Genomic DNA, 21,709 nt, shown 5'->3' with positions numbered 1-21,709 from the left:
AATGTTGTACCTAAATCATAACCTTTGTTCGACATTGGTTTTCTTATTTTTGTAATCCACTTCAGTCTGCTAAAAGTACATAACTAATATTAAAAAGTTATGTATGTAGGTAGTTAGTACATATTTGTTTAGGCTGATTGAAACGAAAAATTCCCTTGCCACCTGTTGTACCTACTACAATAAAACAAATGAAAAAAAAACAACAAGCCTCCGGCAGAAGTATTGATTTTTAGTTCGAGCATGCTCAGCAAGACTCTCCCGATAGAAACACCCACTCACCGTTGTATTACGCAGTTTATCAGACCCACGTATTATTATTTGTGCTCCTTGAAGTAAAACCGTGTACATTTTTTTAGCAGTTTAGTGACTCCAAAATGATTTGGACCAATGTGTGATATGGAAGAATTGCTCCAAGATATCTACAGAGAAGCAACTGGACCGAAGTTGATTCCTCTCAAAAAATCATGTCAGGATGCGTTAGGTAGGTAATCTATAGTATGGACCATTAAAATATTATGCCAATTTTCGAATTTTGAATGTTTTAACAAGCCAAACTTTAAACATCGAAAAACAAAATCAATTTAAACTTTATCGTAAAAACCTTTTTATTTATAAGTATAGGCAATGTAAGCAGATAAGCACTACCTTGTTTTTAGCTAAGCATGTATCAAAAAGTATCTTACTGAAACGTAAACATAAATTCAATCATCATTGTTCTGTTGTAACTACAATTTTCGCAAGAGTAGACAAGCATTATCTTTTCTGTCGTATCCGTATGGTTAGGTACATCCGCCATATTGTTTTATCAGTCTAGTCCAGGAATGAATAGGTCTAATAAATTTAGCTAGCAAACGACCTTGTCTTCATCCGCAAGAATATCTGGGTATACTTTCATGGGTTACAATTTTTTTAGAAGATAGATTGATATACTATACTTAGCTATCTAGGGAAGATGGAAATATAGGTATGAACCACTGTCGCTGTTTTTTTTTGTAGAAATATTCTTATCTTGAATATTCCTTTGTTATACCACCGTTTTCGACGAAAACTCCCAGGTAGTATGACTTCCAACTATCATCGTCATAATTCAACCGCATGAATAATCGTTCAGTAGTTTTTGAATTTATCGTAAAAGACATACATACGCCGTACGCGGCGGAGGACTTGGTTTTTTTAAATATGTGATAAAATAAACATCACGAAATATCTAAAACCGCAAGACGTACGACGTAGTTAGTAAACGTTCGCTAAAAACGGATTTTGCGAGAGGCCAGATCATAGAAGTCTAACAACGAAGTCGCGGGGACCCCTGTCTAACTCCCACTCTTTACGGAAACAAGTCGCGCCACCTGATGTTATATCCGTCTCAGACTACTATTTCCTACAGTATATATATTAAATTTGAGAGTCTACTACCCTACTTACTATACTTACTTACTTACCCTACTTACTATACATATTAATTATTGTAAGTTAGCATTTATCTTTATGTTATTATCATTTTATTTATACGCTCTTATCAAGGTTTTTTGTCTTTGGTTTTTTATTTTGTGTTTTATTATCTTAATTTTTAATTTGAATGTATTAAAAGTATTTTGATTAGTTGTTTAGTTTGTAATTATAACTGACTGTGACGTCACCCGGGTCTCAGCTGAAAATCAGCGCTGGGCATTGCTTTCCTGCGATGAACGGCTAATGCTGAGCTGTAAACCCTTTCTGTTTGGTGTCACAGACAGTCATATAATATCTAAGATAGGATGTACTGTTTGTGACACTAAAAAGTGAATGAACTTATTTTCTTTCTTTCTTTCTTACTTGATATTGGTAATTCCAGAGTTGCTGTGTATGCAAGAAAGCAGCCGGCGGGCGTCGTTCGAGCTCCGGCGCGCGTGCTTCCTGCCGCTGCAGATCGCCCTCGAGAGCAAGCGCCCCCGCCTTGTCGCCTTCGCTCTCCAGGGATTTCATGTGAGACTTTTTTTTTTTATTCTTTACAAGTTAGCCCTTGACTACAATCACACCTGATGGTAAGTGATGATGCAGTCTAAGATGGAAGCGGGCTAACTTGTTAGGAGGAGGATGAAAATCCACACCTAAATCGCTTGGCGGTACGTCTTTGTCGGTAGGGTGGTAACTAGCCACGGCCGAAGCCTCCCACCAGCCAGACCTGGACCAATTAAGAAAACCTCAATCGGCCCAACCGGGGATCGAACCCAGGACCTCCGTCTTGTAAATCCACCGCGCATACCACTGCGCCACGGAGGCCGTGAGACCTCAAATACTAAACATCCATATATCATGAAGACCATAGCATGTCTGGTTTTTTTTTCGTGTTGAGTAAATGCCGATGGCTTCATGTGGGACCACTACGGCGACACCGTGAGGTTTGGGCGAGCGCAGAAGCATCGCCTGATGAAACCCGAAGGCTGAAATAAAGATAGAGGACAGAACGACTCTCTAACGTCTCCTATGAGACTCGGACCTCGGCTTAGAGGGCCATTTGGGAGGGGTAACCGTGACCTGAGTGAATCAGTCTGGACGCCCCCAAGGTCGTAAGTTAGAAAACCCACGTCGGGGTGACGTTAGATATCGGGGACCTTCGGGGATATCGGGGGGTCTTCGCCGGCGAATTTTTGTGTTGCTTGTGATTTTGTTGCTCGGGAAGCATTGTCGGTCGTCATGTCATTGTCTGGATTGTAAAGGACGAAATGTCATGGTAGTCATAGCAGGAGAACAGTAGCATAGCGTGGCTTGGAGAGGCTCTGTATCAACATTAATTTTAGGGCCCACATAACATAAAGTACTTATTAGGTAGGTACTAGTGGTCGCCCGCGACTTCGTCCGATCTTAGACCTCTTTAATCCAGCCCTAACAATGGTATCGCTGTAAAAATGAAGTAACTTCGTCCGTCTTCCCAACGTTTCCCTTCACTGCTCTGCTCCTATTGATCGTAGCGTGATGAAAAGTATACTATAACCTGCCCAGGAGTATGAAGAATAATTGTACCAAGTTTCGTTAAAATCCGTCGAGTAGTTTTTGTTTCTATAAAGAACATACAGACAGACAAAAATTTTACTGATTGCATTATTGGCATCAGTATCGATCACTAATCACCCCCTGATAGTTATTTTAGAAATATATTTCATGTACAGAATTGACTTCTCTACAGATTTATTCTAAGTATAGAAGATATCCGAAGGGGGCAATAGACGAGCTGCAAATTCAGAAAAATATATTTAGTTTTTAATTTATCCCTAACTCTTTAACCAATAATGTAATGTTTTTGGGGTTCGAGTGTGGAAACTTTGATATAAAATAAATAAATAAAATAAATAATATAAAATAAATAAATAAAAAACTCTATAGGTAATTTTTTATATATTTCTTTATATTATGTGATTTTGCTTCCACACGTAAGGGTCAAGAGGTGCCAGTAGTCCGGGTGCCTACAGGAGAACCCAAGATACCGACATAAATATTACCTATTTTGTAATTATGGTAGGTACCTACATGATGTTATTTGTTTCTAGAAAATACTCCGCGATGATCGCTTCCACCGAGGCATCGAGCCCGAAGATGATTCGCTATGGATGCCATCCCAACTGCTGTGCGCCACCACGTCGGTTATGTACCATTTGCCCGACACGCAAGTAAGATTGGATCTATGTTTTTATGGTTTTACCTCTAAACCTTCTATTGTAGTATTCTTTTAAATCGTAAAACACACACGTGTAATTTTAACACAGTGAAACAACAATTCTATAGATGCAGTTTATATGAACAACTTTGATAATGATCATATATTTTTGACAAAGGTAGTTTTTTTTTAATTTTCTACAAGTTAGCCCTTGATTACATTTACAATACAACACAATTGGGCTAACTTGTTAGGAGTAGGATGAAATCCACACTCCTTTCGGTTTCTACACGACATCGTACCCGAACGCTTGGCGGTACGTCTTTGTCGGTAGGGTGGTAACTAGCCACGGCTAAAGCCTCCCACCAGCCAGCCAATTAAGAAAACCTCAATCGGCCCAGCCGGCTATCGAACCCAGGACCTCCGTCTTGTAAATCCACCGCGCATACCATTGCGCCACGGAGTTCGTCATCTATCGTAACCTCTAGCGGGGCAGGTCCTATAGAAGGTAATTGGTCTAAGGTTTTAGTAGACATCCAAAAAGGAAGAGGTTCTACATTCAAATGTATGTTATCGTAAGTCGTAATATGTACTCGTAGGTGCAGATATTCCGCATGTACCTGTCAATGGCGCTGTCTCCGCGCCGCACGCTCAACGGGCGGCTGTGCGTGTGGGCGTGCGGCCGGTGCGGCGAGGCGGCGGGTGCGGCGCCGCACGTGGCCGCCGCCGCACGAGCCGCCGCCGCACAGATGTTGAGGGCCTACTGTGCGCAGTTGGGTTAGTTGATGAATTCATCCACATCCTAAATAGTCCAGTAATTTTAGGCATTTTAAACTCCAATATGAGGAAAAATTCCTACTGACCTGAATTTTTGTGTATATCTACCTTAATTACGGTGTTATTATGAAGATGTGAAAAATCGACATCGATGTCGTACCGGCTAATAAAGTTACAAACATCAAAAGGTCACGAAAATCGATATTTCGCGAATACATCCACATATTCGGTGAGGAAACCTGAATACCAGAGAATTTTCTTAATTCTCTACGTGTATGAAGTCTGCCAATTTACAGTGAGCAAGCGTATTGGACCATTGACCGATACCCCTCTCATTCTGAGAGAAGGCTCGAGCTCAACCGAATATGGGTTGCTAATAATAAAAAAGGAAGCTTAATCATATAGGTATCCCTATTTCTCGTCTACACCAAGTTGTTCCCAAGTGTTTACATGCATAATTACAACTGGTATAAATGATCTCCGCGATTCTTTTTCAGATGAAGAATGTCAAGAATTGTTATCAGAAGGCTCACCCCTGGGCAGGAACCACATCGTAGCCGTGGGATGTTACAGCGAGGTCATACCAGTCATTCAATATTTGTGCAGCAGACTTTCTGAAACTCAATTGTTAGTATTCCATTGTATTTTTTTAAAAAGAATATTAGCCATATCTTTTAAATATTATCAATATTCCCATTCCCCTCCAACTAGTCGGGAAAGACTGTATTAGGAGTGGGTACGACAATAGACCAACGGGGCGGAGATCGAACCACCACTCGGTGATAAGTCCTACCGCGTTAACGTTGAGCTATTGGGGCTCCGTATTGTATGTTTCAATTAAACAAAGAACAATTCTACTGTTCAGGAAATACTACATTTATTAAGACACACGGCTAAAACCCATGTAACACAACGGCGAAGTATGCCCAAATTCTTTCGACTAAAATGAGTTTGGATCGTGGCATACTCCGACGTTTGTATAACGTGAGTTTAAGCTGTTTGTATAAATTAATATGAATAATACTCTTTTTGTTATTCTTTACAAGTTAGTCCTTGACTACAATCTCACCTGATGGTAAGTGATGAGCAATCTAAGATGGAAGCGGGCTAACTTATTAGGAGTAGGATGAAAATCCACATCCCTTTCGGTTTCTACAAAATGTTACAGAATATTTTATTTATTTCAGGATCCCGAAACAAAATCCGTTAGCGTTATTCTTTTTGGACTGTTTGCTCACATTGATGTCAAGTCTTTCAGAGACAGTCAGTGGAAACTCACACTTCACTACGTTCCTATGGCAGAAGTTTTGCCCATCACTGATATCATTTTTGGGAACACCAAGAGTCGATAAAAATATTAAATCCAGGTAATCCGTCATGAACTTTACGAAATGCATTTGACAAATTTCCCACACACTTATGATATTTATTTGTATTGCAGAGAACATGACGGACATCTAGTCGATGATTCAGGTAGAGGTTCTGGAGCGTTAGTTTGTGCCCCAAGTTTTAACAGCAAACAGGCCAAAGCTATTTACAGGTAAACTAAAAACTTCCTTATCAATATTATCGGTTTTTTTATATTTCGTTATGAATGTGTGGTTATTTTAATTTTTAGCATTGCGAATCAACTCGTCCGTCTGGTTGGTTCTACATCAAACTTAAGACCAGTATTGGAAGCATTATACCACAGAATGCTTCTATACCCGCCGATACAACATCGCGTGGAACCCCTGAGAAGTGTTAGAGAACTCTTACACAATCCAAAGAGGCTGTGCCAACTTGTGCTCATGAAAAAGGCGGATCATTCAGAACGTCATAGTGATGATATGGCTATTGTCAGACTGTGAGTAAATATTTAGATTTCCTGACTTTGATTAAACTGTTAGTTCCAAAATTATATGTCTTAAGCATGTAAGAACTTAAATCAAATTTAATTCCTGAAGAAATCTTCTCATAAAAAGTATTTTAGAAATTAGTTTATACTTGAAATCCTACAAGTGATTCTTCAGAATCTAAAAAATATTCACCATCCTAAAAACCATATTTTTTTAAAACGGGAGCCGCAGCAGAAAATGGTGAAACCTGTAAGTTGCACAAGTATCTGACCGAGAGTTACATATATATGTGTTTATGTACCTTTTGCCGTGGATACTTTTGGCCAGTGGAGTCGCAGTGCCAAAAAATAACCGAGTGCCGAATTATTTTACCGTGTCTAGTGACAGAAGGGCTAACTCAATTTGTGCAAAAGTTCTGGCTGCCCCAACAAGGGCGTATCAATGATAGCACCGTATCAATGATACGGGGTCCCTTGTCGGAAAAATTTGTAAAATGTATCAATCTCATTTAAATCTGGTACTTCCCGCTAAAGAAACATATAAAACAGAGGTTTCACTTCAGAAATGACAAAAGCATACATAGGATAAGTCACTGAAAATACTGAAATACGGACAGTGTTCTTGCCACCTTCCATGCGAGCATGATGTGTATAGTTATTAGGATAAGTTTCTTATTGTATTCTTGTTGAAGAATTATTTATTTATAGAATAATGGACGGAATTGAAGACTGTGGTCGCAGCGGTAACCCCGAAGTAGTAGCGGCCGCGGTCGAATGCGTTTTTTCTCTGCTTGATGCTCTGGAAAAGCTATGTTCTGGATCAGTAGAATATTTGCCACTTGAAATTGCTACACTCATACTCAATCACTGGCCAAAATTGCAAGACGCTGATTATAGTGGCCCTCTAACGTATCAAACCCTCGCAAGACTACCAAGCCCATATAGGTAAGTGAAAGGCAAATCCACAAACTTCGTATGATTTCCGTATTAGAAATTGTGTACAAAAGTGTTCTTTGTAGCTATAGAATAATTTGCTGTTTTTTCAGAGATGTGGTTGCTGTTTTGCAAAATAACGAATCTAAAGATCACGATTCATCAGGTAACTATAATATCTCTAGTTTAATAATGTTTTCTTTCTTTTTTTTTTCATTACAATAAGTTTGTGAAATTCACCAGATACTTCGGGTCCTGAAAACATAAGTTCTGGCAGTGAGGCCGAAGCAGATTCAGATGCTGACAATGTCTTCCTTCCATCTAGAGCAAATAATCCTGCATCGCCGAAAAATGCACAAAAAGATTCCTTTGAAAATAAAACAAAAGCAGTGCCAAAGACTTTGAACCTCGGAAGGTATAAAGCTTGTATGAACAACTTAAATTTGTATAAATGAACTGATTTTCTATATAATTCTTTAATTTCAGATGTACTGTAACAGAATGTAACGTAGACTTGGAAAGACATAACGCTAGACAATTTGTTAAAACTCTGCAGAATTCCTTGCTACCCAAGCTATTGAATTTAAGGACTTGCATCGAAGTAGGTGCTATTCATAAATTTTCAACTTATCACAGTTGAAGGGTGATAATTCTGTTTTAAGACTTAGTTCTGGTTTATTAGGTAGATGAAGCGATGCAAGAATTTGCATCGAAATGCTGCCAACATAACGCATCGCAGCCACCAGCCACCGCTTGCATCATGAACGCTGACGGAGTATACTTGGCCACATATGCTGCTTTGCTTCTCACTTTGAAGCAACGACGTACAAGATATTATACAGATACCAATGTAAGTGTCTTATCAATGACGATCATTCACCATTCATTCATTATCAGCCGATAGACGTCACGCTGAATATGGGCCTCTTGCATGGACCTCCAAGCACAACGGTCTCGAGCCGCCATCATCCAGCGGCTCCCTGCAACCCGCTTGATATCCTTGGGACCCCAGCGTCCATTGGCTCTCCGAACTATGTTGCTCGCCCATTGCCACTTCAGCTTCGCGACTCGCTGAGCTATGTCAGTGATTTGACAGTGTCAATGACGAAATTCTTTAGCAATTGACCAAAAACTTCTTAAACTAAATTATTTTGAAAGTTAATTGATTAGACCTATTCACCTATTCTTTGCAAGGATTTCCACTGTATGTAAGAGTACGTAAAATTGTCGTAATTCCTTTAATTAATCATTTGTTTTGCAGAAAATTCCCGTGCCGCTGACTGAAGACGAGTTTGTAGATGAAGTGCAAGTTAGCGGTGTTTTGGTATATTTGTCAGCAACTTGGCTGCGAGAGTTGTACCAACAAGTATTGGCTACTGATTTGTTGAAAGACGTTGCTACGGCTGAACATCCACTCATACATTTATTATCTGGTAAGTAACTGGTTGCAATGTTCTTATTAATAAATTAATTCTATCAGAAGAAGTTTATTAAACACTAGCGGACGCCCGCGACTTCGTCCGAGTGGAAATCAATGTAAACTTTCAAGCAGTATTTCACCACTTTAGAGTTAAAATTTTAAAAACTTTTGAATTTTATTTTATTTCGTATTTTTTTTTATGATTTATGAACAAATTTCTAAAACTGTAACTCTAAAAATGAAGGACTTTCCATACAAACTTTCAACCCCTATTTCAACCCATTTTATTTTCGCAATGAAAAGTATCATATAACCTTTTCCGTATTGTCTTAAACCACGTCAAGTTTCATTTGAATTCATTCAGTAGTTTCAGCGTGATACCCGAATAACAAAAACACGCGGACAGACAGACAGACAAAAAATCGAAAAAAACATATTTTTAGCTTCAGTATCGATTATATAATGCCCTCCAACAAAAAATTTAAAATATCTTCAATGTACAGAATATATAAAATGTATAGAATTCGTATTATAAGTATAGATTCTAGATGGCGCTGGCGTCCGTTATGCCACGGTAACGTGGTGTTATAAATGGTATAAGTATACAAATTTTAATAAAAAAAATTCAACCGACTTCCAACTCAAAAAATAACTTTAACTAAAAAGCAAAAAATAACATCCTACCTATGTGCTACCTTCTGATCAGTTTGAAGGCGGTGCCAAGCCAGTGATGTTTTAATTAAATACGTTTAAACTACAAAATTTCTGTGGTTATTCCAGAAACAGCTTTAATTAAAACACGACACTGGCTTGGCACCGCCTACCAACTGATCAGAAGGTAGCACATAGGTAGGATGTTATTTTTTGCTTTTTAGTTAAAGTTATTTTTTGAGTTGGAAGTCGGTTGAATTTTTTTATTAAAATTTTTATTTTTTTATTTTTAGTGTTAGCATACCCACTACGTGTGTACAGTCACAACCTAAATGGAAAGTTCTTATCAATACAAAATTATCAAGTCCAAACACAAGGTAGCTACTGTGAGCCGTCGAGGAGTTCTCTTCACTGTGCTTCGTCTTCATCACCAGACCCTTAATACAGTCGCAATCCATCTAGGTGGAATGTTCTCATCAATACAAATTTATCAAGTCCAAACACGAGGTAGCTACTGTGAACCGTCGAGGAGTTCTCTTCACTGTCCCTCGTCTTCATCACCAGACCCTTAATACAGTCACAACCCATATAGGTGGAAAGTACTCATCAATACAAATTAATCAAGCCCAAACAAAAGGTGACTGCTATAAATCCTTGACGAGTTCCATCGTCTGTGTTTCGGCTCCATCATCAGACCAACTCCAAACCTACATAAAGTTGTAGTGGTTTAAAATACCTTATGGAAACACTAACAAACGTACTAGCCGTCTCTAGAACTTTCGAAAGTTCCCCTCAATTTCTCCAGGATGCCATCATCAGATCCTGACATGAAAAAAATGGGACCACCCTGGAAGTAAACCCTACAAAACAAAAAAAAAATTTCAAAATCGGTCCATAATTGACGGAATTATCGCTGGACATACATAAAAAAAAAAAAAACATACATACAGCCGAACGTAGAACCTCCTCCTTTTTGGAAGTCGGTTAAAAATTTCAAATTGCGAATAAATGCATAGAATTCGACTAGTTTTATTATAAGTAATATATAAGATATAGATATAGATTATTTGTGTAACATTATTTTATCCTGTTTCCAGATTTGGGAGGATTAGACCAAAACCCAGTAATGTCCGATTGGCAGAAACTGAAACAAGTGTCCATGATTTATAACAGTAGCAACGACTCGCCACAATATCAAGCCAGCTTGCGTTGGGCAAGAAGGTAACTACATCATTATTACCAACTTATTTTACTCTTGTACCTACTGTTATGTATTATTCTGTGGTCCCACCTAGGTGCAGTTCGCCCTTCCTTCTGTTCCAATGTTTCATCATTATCAGTCCATATTCGGCTCACTGCTGAACTCCTCTCAGAATGAGAGGGGTTAGGCCAGTAGTCCACCACGCTGGCCCAATGCGGGTTGGCAAACTTCACACACGCAGAGAATTAAGAAAATTCTCTGGTATGCAGGTTTCCTCACGATGTTTTACCTTCACCCTGATATTTAATGTCTTACATAAATAACTGAAAAGTTGAAGGTGCATGCCCCACACCCTCCGGAATCGTAGGCAGAGGTCATATGCATGGCTATCACGGTTCCAATGCTTATAATTTTTTTTTAAGAATGTTGCATGAGATTTCATTAGATTTCTTTTTCCAATTTAGGATACTAACATGCATCTGGGAGTCGATGGTGACAGTGTTCAGTGTGCCGCTAACTGGATACAGAAATAAGAAGCACAAATTGCGTGGAATCATAACTACGAAGATAAATACGTTTGGAAAGAGGAAACGTATTGCTTGGGAGGGACTGACTATACAGTGCTTGGAAGGATTGCACAAGGTAAAATACTTAAGTATCTTACCTACCTACTTAATTACTTATATAAATAATAGTGGACGCCCGCGATTTCGTTCGCCCTTAGACCTCTTTAATCCAGCCCTTACAGTATACTACTGTAAGGGCTGGATTAAAGATGGATTAAAAATGGAGTAACTTCTCCCGTTTTCCCAACATTTCCCTTCAGTGCTCGGCTCCTATAGATCGTAGCGTGATGAAAAGTATACTATAACCTGCCCAGGAGTATGAAAAATAATTGTACTAAATTTCGTTAAAATCCGTCGAGTAGTTTTTGTTTCTATAACGAACACAGACAGACAGTAACCGCTGCCAGAGCCAGGAATACCGGGGTTGCTGGGAACTAGGGGCTGTGTAATGTGTCTACTTGTACGGTCAGTAGCAAAGCAGCCATAATTTTGCCCAGTACTGACCACGCTGGGCATGCGGATTGGTCAGCGCAGAGCTAGATTTGTCGCGCCGGTATCGCTGCTGCTTGACACCGGCCTTATCTAGCCTGTGGGAATGGATATACCGCCATCTGTCATTTACCAGAGCCTCGTCAAAGCGCAGTGTTAGTCGAACGCCCACCAGGTGGACTGACGTCATCAAGCGAGTCGCAGGGATTCGCGGGATGCGGGCCACTCAGGGTCGTGATGTTTGGAAGTCCCTACAAAGGCCTATGTCCTGCAGCGTCCATCTGAGATGATGATAATAATGACTAGGAGCATAGGCTTTCATGAAATAAGTTTTACCAGGCTATCGCTTACTCGCTCTTGGTCGAAGCTTCACTTAAATAATCCTATTCCAGGCTGCTCGGATAAGCACGACGCTAAGTTTGCAGAATCGCTGCAGTAGCATATTGGCTTTGTTGGCAAATTCTGCAATCTCCCAGCCTGCCAACGGAAAGATTCTATCCACGCACGCCTTGTCTTTGGACATATTAATTTCAGGTAGGGACACACAACATTATTCATATACACCACCTTACACCTTACATGCACATCACATTACATACACACACATACACATACGATTACATGAAAAATGCGAGCAGGAGTATCAGGAGGAGAAAATGTGTACTAACGCTGTCAAAAGTGAAATGCATTATCTTGATATTATGCCGATACAATAACACCAAGACACTTCACGCATCAGTCTAAATTCAGATTACAGGGGCCAATAGGGGTGGGATTTCATTAGGGTTGCCACCAAGATTTTCAAATACAAAATTTGACCTATTTGGAAATTTTAGAATTTTATTTTGACCTATTTGGAAATTTTAGAATCTATTTGGAAATATTATTTTCTTTTAAAATTAGTGTATAATTTTAAAAGAAAATAATATTTCCAGTCATTGCAACTTTTTAATAATTTGAGAAATATTTTCATGTTAATTAGAGTAAGGGTGGCAACCCTAATAGTAATAATATATCTTAAAACCTAATAATACATATATCTTAGTAGTAAGTAGTAATAGTAAGCATTTTTTTTATTCTTTACAAGTTAACCCTTGACTACAATCTCACCTGATGGTAAGTGATGATGGAGTCTAAGATGGAAGCGGGCGAACTCCTTAGGAGGAGGATGAAAATCCACAACCCTTTCGGATTCTACACGGTATCGTACCAGAACGCTAAATCGCTTGGCGGTACGTCTTTGCCGGTAGAGTGGTAACTAGCCACGGCCGAAGCCTCCCACCAGCCGAAGTTTTTGCTTTTGAGTTATAAAAGGATATATACTCGTACTGTTCAAGCTTGATTCAAACTTGATTCTCCGAAGTAATAAACCTAAAATTTTGAAAAATAAATACAGAATATAGCTTCCTATTTCTAGATATTTTTGTAAGTCACTTTTAGGGAGAAAAAACAAATTATAATTTGTTTTTTTAAATCTAAAAGGGCCCCCTGTTTAAATTTGCTACAGGCCCCGCGCTAGCTTAATCCGTCACTGATTAAGAGATATGATGAAAAGAGCAGATAGTTTCTATTGGTGCGGTATCTTTTGATCGGTACATTGTTTGTATTTACATATAAGTTACTCATACATATAAGTGAATGATGAAAGAAGATGGCTGATTGATAATAGTATGGGTGTGTGCGTAAGTATACGAAAATTATCATTTTTCAAATTTAATCAAGATATTTGTAACGGCATCTTGTACCTAAACCTTTGACTATCTCGAAAAAACAAAATACTTTTCAGGCATTTTTTTTTATATATATTTTTTGCCATATTTTTTATTTGTATAATATGACCAATATGGGAATATTGGTCATATTATACAAACCCCTCCAACTAGTCGGGAAAGACTGTGCTAGGAGTGGGTAAGACAATAGACCAACGGGCCGGGGATCGAACCACCACCCCTCGGTGATGAGTCCGACCGCTTTTACCGTTGAGCTATTGAGGCTTATAAACCATATACCCAACTCTAAACTTTACATAATGGTGTTACAAATATCATTTAATTATAAGTATTAAATCTAAATTAAAAATAACACACACACACTGCGTCGTTATGCCTACCAAACTTGATAAGTGTTTTTTTTAATATTATTTATTATCAAACTACCTACATAGGTAGTAAGGCTGCTGATACTAAATTAGCATAAGCCTAAAATTTACAGCAAATTTTCAAAAATACGGTTAATTAATTGCTCATTAATTATGATTACCTTCATACAAATTAGAATGAATTTAAATTTCTGTCTTTAGCCGATGACAATCATTTCATTCTAAGAGGCATTCATCTTCTATGAATGCTTCGATTTGATGACCATTCACTTATCAGGTTTGGTAGGCATAACGACGCAGCGGAATTAAAATTCCAGGTGGTCTAGAACTGGGGTCCAAAGCACCGGAATGCTGGGAGCACATCTTCGCCGCTTGCCAATATGTCTCCAGCTTCGAGCATTCGCTATTTGGACAGCAAGGCAACAATGCTACGCCTATCGTCACTATGCAGACCGGTAGGAACAAGACTGTCTCCATACTCCAGGCTGATGCAAAGTTGGTATTAGATGGAAGGGACGATGAGACCTGGTAAGTTTTTAAAGAAACACATAACAAGAGGGTTAACTTGTCCCTGAATAAAAGAAGCCGTGACGAGTTAACCCGTTGATTGCGAATGCACATGTTGATGACAATGCAGTCTAAGATGGAAGCGGACTGGACTATTCTACCCATAACTCAAATGCATCTACGGTTTCTACGCAGCGTTTTACCAGGCTTCGTTTGGCGGTAGGTACGACTTTACGACTTTTACGACTGCTTATGCCTACCAACAATCCAGACCTGAGCTAATTTAGAAAACCGAACCGGACCTGACGAGGTGGTTTTCAATCGTAATTTAAGAAGTTATAATTTTAAACTATTTATGTTTGAATTCAGTGTTTATCCTGATGTCATTTTGATCAAAAGTGTTTTTTTTTCCAGTGTGGACGTTTTTAACTTCTTACAGCCTGTTCTTGAAAACAATCCAAATAACGATATGTCTGTGGCAAAGATTGTGGAAACTTGTAGGCAAGAGGTATTTAATATGTTTTTTTTTATATTCACCCCATTCCGAAATGATCTTGTTAAGGAAGAAGTGGTTATTATTTTTAGTATTATAGTCATGAGAACAGGGTCGTTTAAAACTTACAAATTCTTTTCTTATTGCAAGCTGTTTTTACAATATTTTGTTTGTTTAAGCCGTATTTTGCAACTGAATTTTATAACCGTTTTCTCCTAGTGTGCGTTTAGATGACAATACACTACGTTATGCTAGTTAAGTGACATCATTCTAAATCCAATATGGAGGATTTTAAAATATTGCGGTTTATGAACCTCTGTGATGCGATTATCAAATGAAAGTGTATGCTAGAAGACTCCGAAAACTAAACCGTTAGTAAAAGCTTAATCTTAAATGATAATGTTAATACTGCAAGTGGAAAAGCACAAGAGAAGAAGAAAGCCAAAGAAAATACACATGTCTTCTTCACTAACTCTTGTTAATGATGAGTTGATGTATAATAATGTAAATAGAAATAAAGGACATATTGTGCCAACCACTCAAGTGGAATTAGGAAATACAGTGATGATGTGTTTACGATATAAACGTTAAACTGAAAGTGGAAAGACACAAGAGGAGAGGAAGGCCTAAGAAAAGATGGTTGGAGTGTGTGAAAGAAGACGTGTGTAAATCTTTTTTACACATTTCTTCTTCACTGTGATGAGTTGATGTATGACAGAGGTAAATGGAAAAAGAGGACATATTGTGCCGACCTATACCTATGTGGAATAAGGAAAATGCAATGGTGATGTGATTGCACGGTGTGCGGTGTTTGAGATAGTGCTCTTCCTGAAAGACGAGTAATTTCCTAGTTTAAACATATCTTTTTTTTTCGTGTTGAGTAAGTGCCGATGGCTCCATGTGGGACCACTACGGCGTACCGGGGTGTTTGGGCGAGCGCAGAAGCATCGCCTGTTGAGACCCGAAAGCTTAAATAAAGTTAGAGGACGGAACGACTCTCTAAGGGCGTCTCCTATGAGACTCGGACCTCGGATTAGAGGGCCATTCGGGAGGGTGTAACCGTGATTCGGGAGGGTGTAACCGATCTCTATTTGTGGTGTTCAGGGAGGAAACGTGATATCTGGGTCGGGAGCAGCGCGCGTGTGCTGCGCGCTGTCGGCGGCTGCGGACGCGCTGTTCACGCGCCTGGCTGCCACCACCACGCTGCCTACGCTGCGGGCAGCGTTGCAGAGGCTGGTGGCGCATAACCACAGATTGGTATGTTGGAAATGGGACCTTCTTTCTTCTTGGCAGGGGTGTAGCTACCGCCATTTCAGCTGTATCAATGGTATGGTACCACTAGACTACAGGGGCCCCTTACCCTCTACTTACTCCACAATCTCACTTAATCAGATGCTTCCCGGAAATAAAAAACAAAAACTGCAAGTTTTCACTTTAGAAATGACTAAAGTAAAAATAAACCCCTTTACTTCTCCGGTTTTACTACGCCCAAAAGTTTTAAAAAAACATTCTACGTAGTAGGTTAAGTCACTTTCATATTTATTTTAAGTGATCATTTTTGTTTCTTTGTGAGGAATCTATGGGTCCCACAACTTTTGATACAGGCACGCTACGCCACTGCTTCTTGACCATATGTCTTGCTCTTGTCTGCACTTGCATCGATGCAGAGTTGAAGGAAAGCTTCATGATTTGTGACAGTGTGTATAAAAACAGACAAAGCACAAGCGGAGTGAGGACACGCGCCTATTCTCGCCACTCGGACGAAAAAACAAGGGTTAATCGCGTCACCAAGAATCTTTGTTCAAAATTTTTTCAAGTCCGAGTGACATTGTCGCATAAATACGTTCGTTGTCTTATCTTCCTGACTCTAGAAACTTTTTCCTTGTTATTGTTTTACTAAATTGACATGACCGTTTAGATACTAGAAATTTATCGAGAAATAATGGTAAGAAAAATCAGAAGATTTTACAATAATTGTTCTAATAATAAGCGCGGCAGATAGTGCTAAAATTTTATGTGACCTTTCATCTTCCAGTTGTTTTCCTCATGGGAACAAGACGTAGCCAACAACAACGCGACGTGGTGGCGTCGCGGGAAGGGTGTGACAGGGGGTGCGGCAGGGGGAGGGGAAGCGGCGAGGGCGCTCTGCCGCGCGGGTGACGTGGCCTTGCGGTGTCTCCGCGCTGCCAGACCTTTAGCTCACCGTATGGCTATATGGACTGTGGTTGGACCTCATTTCATGCAGGTGATAATTTCCGGTAGCTTTTTTTTCTTTTTACGGAGGAAAATCTCTTATTGAAATATCAGAGTGCCATTAAGTAGATTACTTTCAGGTAGGAGTAATAACATGATGCTGTAGACGTAATATATATGTTTTGCAAAAAAGTTCCCAGATAGACAGTTATATTTTTGAAGATTAGTAAATAACTGTACACCCATCTGAAACTACTAAAGCTATAGCAAGCCTAAAATTAGGACAGTAGTTTTTCTTCTTTTAACAATTGTTTTCTTTTAGAGAAGGTGTTTTTTGCGTTGCATTGAAAAGTACGTATTTGATAGGATATTTGAAAACTGTAAATAAGATATGTAACGCTTTTGAAATTCATAAGAAATTCAGTAGTAAACAGTATGAGTAACGAGTATGAAATAAACAGCACACAGTTTTATTTAATAATCGATATGTATTCTTTTACAGGCAGCTTGTCATAAGGACATCCAAATATCCAGCTTGGCTATCCAATGTCTACATGACTGCGCTACGGCATTATTAAATCAACAAGTCGAACTACCTCACTTCCATTTCAATGAGGCGTTGCTGAAGCCTTTCGAGAACCTTCTTTGTTTAGAACTATGTGATGATGACATACAGGTACCTACATATATTCATTTATATTCTTACATATCTATCTGTTTAATATATAAGTTAATTTAAATACTCTGTTGTTTTTACAGGAACAAATAATATCATGCATATGTGAATTTGTTGAAACAAATAGAATGGAGATAAGATCTGGATGGAGGCCATTGTTTAACACGCTCAGAGCAGCTAACAACTCAAATCAATATTCAGCTATACTTGAAATTTTCAAAGTATTTTTAAATACAGATAATACTTTAGTATTTGCAAATGCGGCTCTCGATTGCATTCTATGTCTATTGAGCCATATTAAAGGTTTACATTATGAAGATGAAGGTCTAACACCAGATGTGAAACCCAAAAAAGTTACAACTCCTCCCCAACCAAAGCCAAGTCTAAGTCTTAAATTTTCCAAAAATAGTAAATTTATACCGCTTAGCGAAGAAAAGTCGGAGAAAGTTATAGTTGATATGTGTAGAGAGGCATTGTATCATTTAGAAAATTGTGCTGATATTTTAACAATGATGTATAATATGCCAAAGTGTCCGATTTTCAATACAGGGAATAGAATTAAAGGAGATTTGCCGTTGTCGGTGGTTGATCCTATTATACCAAACGACTCCCTTGATGTGACCAAATATATTGTAAACGATAATTGTGAAGAAGAACAAATTTCTTACAGAAAATTATCAACGAGCTTGCCACTATCGAGTACGACGAATAATTGCTTATTGAAATTTGATAAGCCTAGCAATATTTTTAAAGTATGGTACGTTCTTATTGAAGGATTAATATCAGCGACAGTTGTGTGTTCTAAGAAAAATCAACCTGCTACTATGGAGACTTTATTTAAATTACTAAAAAATATAGCCGAAGTTCCAGGCACACATTTTGGATTTCACTGCATAAATCATTTGCTTTTGCCAACCGTACAAAACTGGCTGAGGCAGATTAGTAATGTAAATACACATTGGGACAGTGTTATGCCAAATTTTAAGCAATGCTGTGGTATGACCACAGACACTATCGTCGTATATCTACATCAACTGCAACAAATTAATCTAGAAAGAACAACAGCTAATGACAAAGGTGAAGAACTAGAACCTTTTGAAAGTGTAGAGGCTACCTTTGCTTTGAAACAGATTATGTTAATATTAGTGGAATGTATTGCTCAACCGCAAGAACCAATAGCTAGACTGGGAGCTTCATGTATAAGGCACATAATTTTAACTTCAGGCCACCTTTTAACAGATAATCAATGGGAGATTGTTTGTATAAGTTTACACAGAGCATGTAATGCAAGTCTGAGCCCTTTGAAGCAACTAACTTATGCATTCAATGAAAATTCTAACAGTTTTTACGGAGATCTAGCTATTGTCAAAGTAGCAGCAAGAAGAGATTGCTCTGTGAACGACAATGTAAGATTACATGCTATGGCACAACAAGTATTTCTAACAGAACAAATGAGAGTAGATACCCATTCAAAACAGAGCGGAAAAAACTGCAGCCAAAATTTAATAGATGACCGAAGTTATATATTCCTGATCTATTTACAGGAATCTATTAATTCCCATAACCCCGATTTGTTTACCGTAAGAATACCTAATAGAGGGTTAGTAGTTGGTCTTTTAGCTCACCAAATATTGGTTCAAATTATCGCTACTGTTCTTATTCAAGCCTCATCGGACGTATTTTATGGTATAAATAGTATATTGCTAGACGGTTTTAAAAGTGGCACAAATATTTGTAATTATAAGTTTTTCCTGAATAAGGCTAACATAAATCTTTTACTGTTGAGTTTAGAATTATCATATACCAGGGCGATGCAATTTGACGCAAGACCTGGGCTAAAGTTTCTCGTACAAAAAGTATCAAACTTAGATCATGCCGCCAATTTATACAAACAAACATCTTCTTCTTGGCTGATTAAAACTATAGCCTTAACTGAAATATTTTTCAGTGGCGTTAAAAAATTTAAAATGAGATCAGCTGATGTTTCCATAATATTGAACAACTACAAGACAACGCTGAATATGACTTTGGAATATGATCAATTTATAATGAAAATATTTGATTTGAAAGCAACTTGGGAGCTATTGTGTTGTAACTATGTTAAGCATCTCGTAAGTGTTTCCGATTTCGATAATTGTGATAATAGTAAGGATCGGATATCATGTAGTTCTGTAGAAACGGATTCTTCGTCTAATAATTATGAACATTACTTTTCACAAGAAGCACCAGAGAAAGATAAAGATACTACAGAAATTGATACAAAACCTACCGAAAATATTTGCGAATCTCCAGAGATCGAAACAGAAAAACCAAAACCTTTTACATTTGCAGACTTTAAAACAAACTCTATAAATGAAGATAATCCTACAGAAAAGTTGACACCTGAAGAATTAATAAACTCTAGCTCTTGTTTAGACGAGTCAGAAAATAAAATCGTACAGGACTGTAATGACTATGAACAAGTTAAGCACAGTGTCCGCAAATCAGCTGATTATCCGCAAAGTGATAAGAGTCCAGTTGAGCTAAAACAGCGTTCGGTATCTGAAAATAATGATAACACAAGAAAAGTTAACATAACAATATGCGATGGGCCTGCATATGAAAAAACTAAACATGTGGAACCTTTAATACCACCTCAGCCAGTTCCACCTGAAATAGAACAACAGAGAACACTGAGTATAAATAAGGTAATAGATTTCTGTAATTTTATAAGCGTTCTATAGAAGAATAAGTATTTTAATTGCGATGCTTTAATTGTTTCAGGACATGGAAGTCCAAAGAAATTGCTTCCAGAACATTTTAATGGCGTATCTGGAACTCGTTCTAACATTTCCTTTAGAACGATTCCACGTAATATATCCTGTTCTACAGACTGGATTCATGCAACTAGCTAAAACGGTTACTGAACCACAGCTTCTCGATAGAATCAACATATTTTTCGATAAAAAAGACTTAACTGATTTTAGATATAAGTAATCAATTAATAGTGATATTGGAACAATCATATTATTCTTAACATTATATTCTTCTGTCTTCGTTGTGCGTAAATAAAACTACTATATCATGAACCGAATATTGTTTTAATCCAGTTATACGAGGATAAATATATTTGTCACTTAAAAAGTATATTGAAATATATCAACAAAACAACAAAAATAACTTTCACATATTTGGTATAAAGACTATTCCATAAATTGTCTTTTGTAAAATTGTTACAAATGCTTAGTTCAGTCTATCGGATATACTGTTAATATTTAAAATATGCAAATACGCACATAAAGCTTCAATTAATGGCACATTTAACTCACAATAACGAATTTCTACAACAACGACTGTGCCGAGGTAAAGCAGACCAAAGCATTATTTCATAATCTCAATATAACACTAACATATTTGGTGTTAAACGTTTTGTATGTACAATAAACTATTTACAAACATTTTACAGAATATACAATCGTTAAAATTTCATCTTAAAACGAAAATTAATGCATATGCTAATAAAACAATAGATATTGATAAACTTATACTAGAAGCTCCTTGTGTTGGATGTGTGTGAACACTCAAAGCATATGATAGAGCACTTAAACCTAAATCACTGGTTATCAAAGCACTTTCTCTGTTAATAAGATCCGCTAATCTCTCAGCCTCTAAAATGCAGACATTTAACTGTAAATCTGTTGGATTTTTCAAAATAGATTCAACGGTAACAAATATTTCCATCTCTATGGTAAGATACCCTCGCAACGCACATTGTGCTACTTTGACGTTTCTATCCAGAGCAGACAACACATTGTGCAAGTTAATAACACTTGCTGATATGTTAGTGCCGTACAATGCCCTATCTATTTGCTTTTTGGAATAAAGGATCCTCAGAGCTCCACCACATTTGGGACAACACGCTCCAGGAGCAGTGAATCCAAGACAACCTTGTATCTTCAAAGCAGGACAGATGATTCTGTCAAACTGACACTTGGGTTCCATACGGTCGGAGATGGGGCCAACAGCGAAGCAAGGTCCTAAGTAATCGACACTGACATACTCTGTCCACGCAGCACACTCCGATGTATACGTGATACCGTTGACTCCACACACGGTGCCAGTCTGCAATACGAAATGTCGTATCAAACATCTAAACCTTTATTTGCTGATTTTACAAGGTCTTAACAAATAAATATAATCTGTTCTGTATCACGCCCGATCGGCATGCAAAATATTAATAATCGTTTAGTCTTGA

The 21,709-nt window shown here is 38.0% G+C and overlaps 2 protein-coding genes across 3 annotated transcripts in view; one reads left to right on the top strand and one right to left on the bottom strand.

Annotated features, from left to right (window-relative positions):
• The first annotated feature begins 239 nt into the window (after positions 1-239).
• On the top strand, positions 240-20,544 carry LOC112051890 (brefeldin A-inhibited guanine nucleotide-exchange protein 3). The gene is made up of 24 exons (XM_052887536.1): positions 240-481; positions 1,835-1,965; positions 3,528-3,647; positions 4,234-4,411; positions 4,909-5,038; positions 5,599-5,778; positions 5,853-5,951; positions 6,030-6,257; positions 6,957-7,193; positions 7,295-7,347; positions 7,425-7,596; positions 7,668-7,786; positions 7,868-8,031; positions 8,443-8,614; positions 10,350-10,473; positions 10,918-11,095; positions 11,901-12,042; positions 13,924-14,134; positions 14,528-14,621; positions 15,711-15,863; positions 16,642-16,851; positions 17,302-17,475; positions 17,559-20,162; positions 20,239-20,544. Exons 1-24 carry the CDS (start codon positions 388-390, stop codon positions 20,449-20,451), a joined length of 6,180 nt encoding a protein of 2,059 aa, XP_052743496.1. The 5' UTR covers positions 240-387; the 3' UTR covers positions 20,452-20,544.
• The window catches only part of LOC112051889 (reversion-inducing cysteine-rich protein with Kazal motifs), a 73,061-nt gene continuing 71,888 nt past the window's right edge, over positions 20,537-21,709 (bottom strand). For both annotated transcript variants that reach the window (XM_052887539.1, XM_052887538.1), the window contains one exon: positions 20,537-21,576. In XM_052887539.1, coding sequence (XP_052743499.1) covers positions 20,941-21,576 — 636 coding nt within the window. In that variant the 3' untranslated portion in view covers positions 20,537-20,940. The remainder of the gene's footprint in view (positions 21,577-21,709) is intronic.

Source organism: Bicyclus anynana, chromosome 19 (assembly GCF_947172395.1).
Source record: "Bicyclus anynana chromosome 19, ilBicAnyn1.1, whole genome shotgun sequence".
NCBI classification, from domain to species: domain Eukaryota; kingdom Metazoa; phylum Arthropoda; class Insecta; order Lepidoptera; family Nymphalidae; genus Bicyclus; species Bicyclus anynana.
Note: the sequence above shows the minus strand (reverse complement) of the source record. Positions and strands in the feature narration are given on the sequence as shown.

Coding starts and splice junctions, on each gene's coding strand:
- LOC112051890 (XM_052887536.1), top strand. CDS start 388: ATGTGTGATATGGAAGAATTGCTCCAAGATATCTACAGAGAAGCAACT. Junction 5,779..5,852: donor GATAAAAATATTAAATCCAG/GTAATCCGTCAT, acceptor TTTGTATTGCAG/AGAACATGACGGACATCTAG. Junction 20,163..20,238: donor GAACACTGAGTATAAATAAG/GTAATAGATTTC, acceptor TAATTGTTTCAG/GACATGGAAGTCCAAAGAAA.